Source organism: Bidens hawaiensis, unplaced genomic scaffold (assembly GCF_021521415.1).
Source record: "Bidens hawaiensis isolate Kalapana, Puna unplaced genomic scaffold, B.hawaiensis_p1.1 tig00009343_1, whole genome shotgun sequence".
Classification (NCBI taxonomy): domain Eukaryota; kingdom Viridiplantae; phylum Streptophyta; class Magnoliopsida; order Asterales; family Asteraceae; genus Bidens; species Bidens hawaiensis.
In genome coordinates this window covers 886,926-897,065 of record NW_027491689.1, presented here as the reverse complement: position 1 = coordinate 897,065, position 10,140 = coordinate 886,926, and the positions used below count along the sequence as shown (strand labels likewise).

The 10,140-nt window shown below is 31.1% G+C and overlaps 1 protein-coding gene across 1 annotated transcript; it reads right to left on the bottom strand.

Annotated features, from left to right (window-relative positions):
• Positions 1–558: 558 nt before the first annotated feature.
• Positions 559–8,978, bottom strand: LOC143532094 (BEL1-like homeodomain protein 2). The gene is made up of 5 exons (XM_077027243.1): positions 8,839–8,978; positions 7,551–8,610; positions 6,426–6,808; positions 6,278–6,338; positions 559–1,654 (listed from the first exon to the last, which is right to left on the bottom strand). Exons 2-5 carry the CDS (start codon positions 8,496–8,498, stop codon positions 1,151–1,153), a joined length of 1,896 nt encoding a protein of 631 aa, XP_076883358.1. The 5' UTR covers positions 8,499–8,610; positions 8,839–8,978; the 3' UTR covers positions 559–1,150.
• Between the last annotated feature and the right edge of the window lie 1,162 nt (positions 8,979–10,140).

Genomic DNA, 10,140 nt, shown 5'->3' with positions numbered 1-10,140 from the left:
GAAATGAAAGTAAAACAAAAGACAACTTGGAAGATTGCTTTAGGATTTTACCTTAACCTTATTTAGCAACTTTACCTAAATTAGGAAATCATAAATTAGGTGCAAATAAATAACCTATGGTAAGATCATATTTTGCTTATATATCATTATATCAGCTTTTCAAGTATTAATTAATACTAATATGATCTAATTAGTTGTAACACTCTTGATACTTGTCACTAGCTCATTTGAAATATTCTTAAGTTCATCGTTAATTACTCGTCTTCATCTAATCATTTGGCCCTACACTACAAAAGATATGGCTTTCGAAGTTAATCTACAAATAAAACCATGCCCAGTAAATTCCACATTTAGCATAGTTATTCGCAAGGTTTGCGGACGATAGGATGTAGGCAAACTTTACGTCTAATATAAGGATATAGATACTGCTTCCAGAGACTCCCGATACAAAAAACAAGCCGTAGAAAATAATCAAAACAAATTGAAACATATATAACATTAATTATACATACAGACAATCACATGAAGGTCCGTCTAAACTGTACGAAAACGTAGGTCCCTAAAACAAAGCTAAGTCGACACATTATTACATTTTTCTTAAAGTTCCCGAATTCTACGTTTCCACGAGCGTCTATCCTGGATCATGTCCTTAGAAAGGTTCAACTCTAGCAAACTGTCTAATTCGTTCATTCCAAGTCATTTTGGGTTTGCACCGTGAGGGTTTCCACTGCTCTTTCTCTTTACATGTCCCAACCATCTCAATCTCTTGTGATTTTTCTTTTCCAATATTAATTAACGGCTCCTAACTTTTATTACCTATTAGCCTTGTGTATCATTACCAAAGAAAAACAATTAAAAATGTTTCATTTCAAAATAAATAATAATTTGCACTTTTACTAGAGACAATTGTTGACATTTAACACAAGATCAATAACATGAAATAATATACATGGTACATACTATACAATTAGACAACACCAAATAAAATGATACTACCAATACAACACTACGTTTTATCATCGTGTAAAATTTCATGTTTTATAAATAGAATATAAAACTAATAAAAAAGAAAGTTAATGAATTTATTAGCTTCATGGTATAACAATGGCAAAAAAAATTATTTTCATGTACTTATAAACACGTAACACCTTTAGCACCCTCCAAAGTCTCTAACTGAATTCTTCTCCGGTTGGTTTCCGGCTTGACGTAACCCTAAAGTGAGCGAAACATCACCCGTAGTGGCACCGAACTTTATCATTGTTGCTCCCATGTCGTCAGCATCATGTGCTGACGGAAAGGATGTCGACGGATCTAGAAGAAAAGTTGAGGGGTTGTTTTCAGGGTCATTGATTTCGGTTGTTGAAGTGGTGGTGTGTGGTGGTAATGGAGGCATTGGAGTTTGTGCCACTGCAGAAGATGATGATGATGATGATGATGATGATGATGATGAGGGACCATTTTTGTGTTGATTATTATTATTATTATTATTATTATTATTATTATTATTATTATTGTTGTTGTTGTTGTGGTCTTCATGATCCAAGTTTTCAATATCTTGATGGTGGTCACCTTCTTCTGTGCTTTCTTGTTGGTACATTTCTTCCACCATGGGTTTCCACAACCGGACTCTAGCGTTAATGAACCAATTTGAAACCTGCAAACCACACACAAAATACAAATATGACATTAATAATAATTTGTTTGGATATGAGTAGGACATGCATGGGTAAGAAGATACTATTAATTACATGTCAAAAGATTTATGGTTTTAAGTTTTGTTTTTAATATACTATATTTTTGTTTTATTAGCATATATTCAAAGAAGGTCACCCAAATCTTATTTTATAAGAAAATTTTGTGTTAAAAAACAGAAATGGCACACACATGTAGACAAAACTATTAATACTTAGTTTCAAGTGTCTCACAATATTAACATATTTTATCCAATCCTAAGACATCAAAATTGCGTATATTTTTTTATGATCTTTTGCCATATTACGAAACATAAGTTATCTAAGGGTATTTAGCTTAGTGGTATTTAATAGCTGAATAAAGAATTGTCTTCACAGGTGTGGGTTAAGTCCCATAGTTGTAAAAAAGGGTAATTTAAATTCAGAGTTAAAATGCTTGTGAGTTGCTGTTAAAAAAATTACGAAAGTGTTGAACTTAATATTTCCAATAAGAAAAAAATTATATAACAAATTTCACTTTAATCTCAGGTAAGCTTTGTACCACTACCCAAACTAAGTTTGGTGTTAAAATTCTTGGTAAAACGAATTAGTCGCAAAATTGTGAATTGTGATGAGTTTAGGCAATATATCGTCGCAAAATCGTATTCTGTTGTATTGTTGAGCCATTAATCTCTTAAAAGAATTAACATGTTTGTTACATGGTTTGATACTGCTTGATGCAAATCAATTGATAGTTGGCACTAAACATAAAAGTTAGGAGCTTGTTACTAGAATATAAATTCGTAACAATATAGTACCAACGTAAATTACATGGTCAAATTCATGTTCCCATGAGCTATTTATTGTTTGATATCTAACAATATACTCCAATGTCTAATACTAAAGATTCACAAAAAATCTATTTCTAACATCAAACAGAAAAGCTAATCCTAAACTGTTCAAAACTATGAATCTAACAGTAATATTATTCCATAAAGAGTTGTGAATAAAAACACAAGAAAAACCAAGTTGTACATGTACATTGCTGATCGAAGGTTAAAAGCCAAGGTGAAGTCGACATAGATAGTGTCATCATAAACTGTTCATTGACAAAGACTTTTGCTTTCCTACAGTCATTTTCTTCTGACTTAATGACAAAGCCAAGGGTGCTTTCTAATTTTCCATATATTATTAATCCTACACAATTAATGCATATACATATATGTGTGCATGTTTATCAATGTGTGTATAAGTATGTGTATATATATACAAAACAACCATATCTAGTAATATCTCACGTATAGCAAAACCATAATCAATTTTATGAGTGTTTAGTCTTAATAAGTCTAAAAGTTATAGAGTTACTCGAAACAAAATAACACACTTTTAAATACGATAAAATAAATTAATTTACTCGTTTGTATTGTCAATCAATTAAGATTTTTCATATTTACTATGTTATATAAAAAAGAGAGATAGGACGATTTATAATTCATGCACAATTATGAATCTTTGATAATTGATACACTACACGTACAAATTAACTAATAAACAAAATAATGAAAAACATTTAACCTTAATATTTTTAAATATCTTAAATTTCATTTTAAAGTTTGGTTACGTTGAGATTAACTTGAGGTTATATAGTTTTACTTCAATTTCTTGCTAAAAAAATATAAAATATTGTTAACCCAATCACTTTTATTTCTACTTTTTTTTAGAAATGTATGATGCTTCTCTAGTCACATACTAAAAAGGGCCAGTGTTCTAGAACTTGATTTATTCAGTTAATAAAAATATTTAAAATGGAACTCAAAAAAAGTGAGGAACTTTTCATCTTACATCTTAAAAATAATATAAAACTCGATTTAAAATGTAAAAAAAATTAGTTTTAGCATAAACTTTTTTAGATTATTTTCTTATAAATTACATGTAAAAGAGATAACTGAAAATATTTAAAAAAAAACGACTTCTTCATGTGTTTATATGTAAAAGCTCTAAAAAATTATGTAAAAATGTGTTTTATTACATGAAAATGTATTTCTTTTGTATTTTTTTACATATAAATTGAAGAGTTCTATGAAAATGTATTTTTTACATGAATATATATATATATATATAATTAGATGGTTTCTTTTATATATATATAAAAGTAAATAAAATAATCTTCTTATAAATAAGATTAATTTAATAATGCAACATGGTTTCTTTTTAATAAATAGGCCAATATGACAAGTAAAATATTCAATTAGATGGTGGTATGTCACATCGTATTTGGTAGAAATGCAAGTTTTTGGATTTAATTAAAAAAAGGTATTAAATTAAAAGTTGATGTTAAAACTATAGAAGATAAGTATACCGGTAGATAATATTTTGAAATTACTATTATATGAACTTTAATCAACATATATTCATATTAGTTGAATTATGAAGATTACTTCAATTAAAAGTATAGAAATAATATTAAAAAGACAACGCGGAATTGGTTAAAGACGTAGAGCGTAGAACAGGAGTTCGAACGATTAATCTCTGTAATACGTAACATTTTTTTTTTTTTTAAAAATAGTTAAACAGTGGACATGTACCAGAAAGCAAAGGAAGCAGTTGTTATATTTGATGTACACAAATACCTAAAACAGTGGCTGTGTGCAAATAGCTGTAAACGAAATCAGACGTCTTGTCTCAAGTGTACTTACGATCTCTCAATTAGATGCACTGTCTACTTCAGTGCTCACTGCTGCAACTAGAGGTGCACAAATCGGTTTTTTTAAAAAAACCGGTTCGGTTATTAACCGGACCGGTTTTTTTTGGCCCGGAAAAAAACCGGTTCGGTTAATAACCGGATCGGTTAATAACCGGTTTTTGTATGTCAAAACCCTAACCGGTCTAACCGGTTAGGACCGGTTTAGAAACCGGTTAGAACCGGTTAATAACCGGTTAACCGGTTTTTTTTTAAAAATAACCGGTTAATAACCGGTTTTTTTCATAATAACCGGTTTTAAAAAAAAACCGGTTTTTCCATTAACTGGTTCGTTAACCGGTTTTGGATCTAAAACTTGTAACCGAAATACGAACCGGCGGTTTTTAAACCGGTCAAACCGGTTTTCGTAAAAACCGGTTTCCGGTTTAAACCGGCAAACCGGTTCCCCAACCGGTTTTTTTGACCATCTCTAGCTGCAACATCTTGGTTTTTGGTACTAACCCAAGCCTAATTCTTTTCTTTCTAATTTAAGTAATTGTATTTATTTATGAGAAAATCATAAAAATAACCCTATGTTTATTTTTTCATAGCAATTTCACTACTATAGTTGTAGCGTATTTACTTATTCGCCTATCATTTTTTTAATCTGAGAACAATACAAAATAATTAATGAGTTATTTGAGTGTAGAAATTGTATATTATTATCTATTTGGGTATCAATTATTTATTTAATATGACAATATTAAGGATTAAAAGATGGTGGAATACTCGAATTTAGTTTGGGTATCACTTAATATACTACATAAAACTTTTTGTACATCATTTATTGATATTTTAATGTAAAAAATAATACTTTTATCAACATGCAAATCTAAAAAATCGATCTATTTTTTAGTATATTGTTCAATAAACACGCATAAAAAATATATTTAACCGTTAGATTAAATGTTTTTCACTTGTATAGCGAAATTCATCATATGTGATCTCTCACCAAATGTTTAAATTGACTTGCATGAAAAGACGGTGGGTTTTCACCCTCGTTCATTATCGGACATTGGACATCACAGTTGATTAATGAAATTATTATTTATTTATATATATCAAGTAATAACTTTTAACGCGAACATGTCACGACTTCATTCCTTTTCTTTTTGATAAAGACAACGAAAGAAATTATAATTTCTCTCTTATTTATTACGATGACGAAGAATCAAATTATCACTGTATTTATTTATTTATTTTGCTTTTTTTTTCCAAGAACAAGGTAATTAAATAAATTTGAAATGAAACATAACGTCTACATAGACATTTTTAGGTAGGTAATATGTTTTGAGTTAATAAAAAGAATAAGAAATGCTAATGAATCATAATATTTATTATTGAAATAATTTTTTATAGCTGTTATTACAATAGTCATTATATATTATAGCATATGAAACTCATTTTAGGAGCACACCTTTGATTAAAATACAGAATTGGATTTTAACAATTTTGTTTGGTTATTAACTTTATATAATACTTTCGAATTTTATAGAAAATAAAATATTTATTGGCTCAAAATATTTTTGTCATGTAACTTATAATCCATATATTGTTATAAAGTCAAAATAAGAACAATCTTGAAAATCAAAATTATTATTTTCTATCCTGAAAGAAGTTGACATCTCTCCTACACAAAAATGGATAAAAAATTGAAGAAAAATCAAAGTCTCTAAACTATTATAATGGCTTTTATGTCATCTAATTATTATTTCTCTTTTCCAATACTCTTTATGTGCATTCTTTTTAGCATCTTAACACAGACATGTCATGTATCTTTCACTTCATATATATCCATTAGTTTATGAATGCATGAGAGTGCCAAATTGAGATGTAGAAAGATGAGAAGTTAATATAATTAACAAACCTGATTTCGCGATAGTCCAGTTTGTCGAGCCAACAAATGTTTATCCGCATCACTTGGGTACCTGACAATCATTTCAACATATATTAAGAAACCATTAAGATCAAATGATAGTATTTGATAATCAGAAGAAGAAAAAGAAAGTACTTACGGGTGTAAAAAATGTTCGAAAAGCCAAGCTCTTAAAATGTTTACAGATCGTTCCGGCAAACCTCTTTGGGGTCTCCAAGCTTCTTGTTCCATCATGCCCATTTGATGGAATGCCCTTTGTTGTCTAAGGCTTTGTTCCAACAATTTAAGCCTTGGTGTCTCACCTTTTGTGACACCAGAAGAAGTAGGATTTTTCTCTCCCAATAATTCACAACTATGGTTCAACTGGCTTGATATCGCGTCTTTTAAACACCTAAAATGACGCGACATAGCCTTTCGAGCTAACGCAGTGTATGGAGCTGCCGCTCCAAACCCCATCACTAAATCGAAAGAATTCACCACCATTTGCATCTGCTCACAATAGTGATTGTATCTCCTATCCACCTATAATTGATCATAAATCCAGTCAAAACACATTAACTTCTTTTTGACAACAAAATACAAACCATATACATGGACTAATTAATGAGTAGAGCTTGTACTAGATCAAGATTCAAGAATAATTATTGAGCTATAAGAGCATCACTGTTGATGACAGTTGACACCATCACACCAACAAGATTTTCTGTTTCCAAATGTTAACTTTTTCTTCTGAATAAGGCCAAAGATTAGCTGTTTAATTATTTTATACTATTAATTAAACACCATGACTTGTTATAATTTATGTAAATTTTAAATTTCCAATCATAGGTATGAATTTTCAAAGAAGAAAAAATAATACATTAATTTTATGATGAATTTAAAATCCAAGCAAGCTATAACCCTAATAATAGTCTAGTATCATTATACTATGTAAGTAGCTTGTCAAGGTTTTACCAAATCCAAATTATATTTGCTGATTATATTACTAATATTTATAAAATATAGAATTTGGATGTAAGCAAACTTAGCATATTCTGTCAGTGAAGAACCAATTTCTTCGGCCGGCTTTTTTCAAGAGAATAACGGTGGTATCAGTGTTGTAAAAATCGATCTAGACGGTTCAGTACTTAACGAGTAATCCCTAACCAGATTAAGTACTTGCAACTCCTTAATCGATCTGTGTTATTGCACGACTTTTACAACCTTGAATACTAGTCACCGAATTGTTTCGCCGGCAAGAGAGAGAGAGAGAGAGTTGACTTACCTCATCAAGCATAGAAGAGAGTTTGACCTTTCTTCTTTGATGCTCAGTTCTCTCAGTTGATGACAAAGGAGGGAGATCTTTAGAGGAAGAAGATGCACCACCACCGCCACCGCCACCACCACCGATATTACTCGGATTCTGATTCGAATTATTATGTCTTAATGATGACTTATTTTTCTTAAAATTACCTCTTCCAACACTACAAAACTCTTCCAACAACTCTTGAGCTGCTTTTGCATACCTTGAATTCCTTAAAACTTTCACAACTCCTAAACTAGAAGATCCATACCCAATATGGATCAGATGGTGTCCGGCCGGACCGATAACTCCACCCCCTTGCATATGCAAATTCCGGTAAGGATCGGAACCAGGTACTTGATTAAAGTATATCATTCCAGTGGAATCATGATCTCCTATCCTCATATCCTCAACTTTAGCTGCTTCCAGGTGCTGTAAAGTTGAAGATAATGAAAGTGACAACCCTTCAAATCCACTTACTGTTTCACCTTCATGTGTTGATGCACCAGTCCATGTGAATTGTGTCGAAGGACCGAAATGCCCTTGTTCGGGTTCGTTCGTACTACTAAAGCTTTGTTGATGGTCAAGGGTAGAATTGGGAAGTAACATATGTAGGGTTGATGATGAAGAAGATTGATTATTAATATTATGTGATGGGTTCGTCAAGAAAAGTTGCATGGCTGCTTGAGCAGTATTATTATTATTATTATTATTATTATTATTTCCATGCCATTCAGAACCACTGGATATGTTGGATCCACCAGTTGTGTAATTAAACATCTCGGATAACATTCCGGCTCCTGTCTCGAACACCGTCGGTAACCCACCGTGTCCATCGATTTCTTCTAACCCGACGAGTGACGACGGCGGCCGCCGGATCTGATCTTGAGCCGACCCATGTGAGAAATTGAAAATATAATCTTGTGACATAGAATATTATTCTTGAATTGGCTAGGTTGCAGCTTTAAGACAGGTTTAATTCTTGAACTTACTACTTCCATGATATTATCTCAAACATGTTGTTGTTGTACAATAATAGAACCTTGCATAGATTGAGAATTAATGATATTGAAGATTAATGATATTGGAGATAATTAAAGACAAAAATAAAAAGGGAAAAACTTATAGCACAAACTCACAAAGCATCAAATGATAAGCTTTTTGTCAAGTTTATGCAAAATGAATAAATAATTGTGTAACTTTTTTTAATAATGAAATGAAAAGTATGAATACAACAATATATAATATATAGTAATATAGTATACTAAACAAACAAACCTCTTATGTTGTTGTTGTGAAAAAGAGATTGAGGGTTAGATATCGTTTTCTTTAGTTCTTGAACAAACAAATTAAACCTCTTTCTCTCTCTCACACACACTAGTGAGTGTTCTCTGCAATAGTCTTGTCGATAGAGAGAGAAAGAGACGATCTATATTTGTAGTATATATATATATGTGTGTGTGTGTGTGTGATAAGATATTTAGATCGAAAGTAATTGATTACACTTGAAGCAGTCGCTGTTCTTCAACGCCCTCTTATGTACTCAACACAATTGTTTTATTTCTTTATTTATTTCTTTATATATTTATTTGTTTATGTACAAATTGTAAATTAATGTTGGTTTAATTTGACAAATAACATCTAAAACCCCACAATTTCATTTATATATGTGTGCTTAAATAATAGAGTAGAATTATTATGAAGATGAAATTACATTTATGTCCAAAAAGGCTGAAATTTATATGGAAGTAGGTAAAAGGGAAAATCATAAAAAAAAAAAAAAAGATTTGGTGTCTTCATCACAATTGCCTGCATTTTAATCATGTAACTAATTGCCTCAAATATATTATATAAATCAATTTATTTTTTTTGACAAACTTATATTATATGTTACTTGGTTATATGTATATGTTCTATAATATATGAAAAAAAAACGAGGCGCAAGATGGTAGAGGGACACCATCAAACAACACCTAAGAAACATTCCAATAAGACCATCCAAATAATAAGACACCTAAACACATCCATGACAAAAAGCCTTGAATTTATGGACCATAAGAAAATAGGCATAGACCAAACCTAGTAACAACACTGTACACACGAAAACCAGAAGGGGCACTAACAAGTAACAAGGCATGACTCTAAAAATAACGAAATTTCAACGTCATTAAGGTAGGAACCAACTTGCGCGCTTTGGATGACCAAGGGAGAAACGTTTCTTTCAATTACTTGACCGACAATTTTATTTTCGGCCAATGTGGGGCTACCCACTTGATAGAGACATATGTCTATTAGAGAGGAGCCCCTGGTTCAAACATGTTAAAAAAATGATTATTTTGATTTCGGCTAACCGTGTTGGGTTAAAATCCATTGTCCTATAGATAAAACCAAGTTGAGTGTGCCCCACCCATTGTGCATAGATGGCTATCAATGGGCTCTTTGGAAATGGTAGGACTGATCAATGACACATCCTTTGTGACCTAGTAATGACAACATCCGAATATAAGGCAAATAAAGATCGTGGGACTACACACTAATAAAGAGTGGTTTGTCTCTAACATACATCTCAACC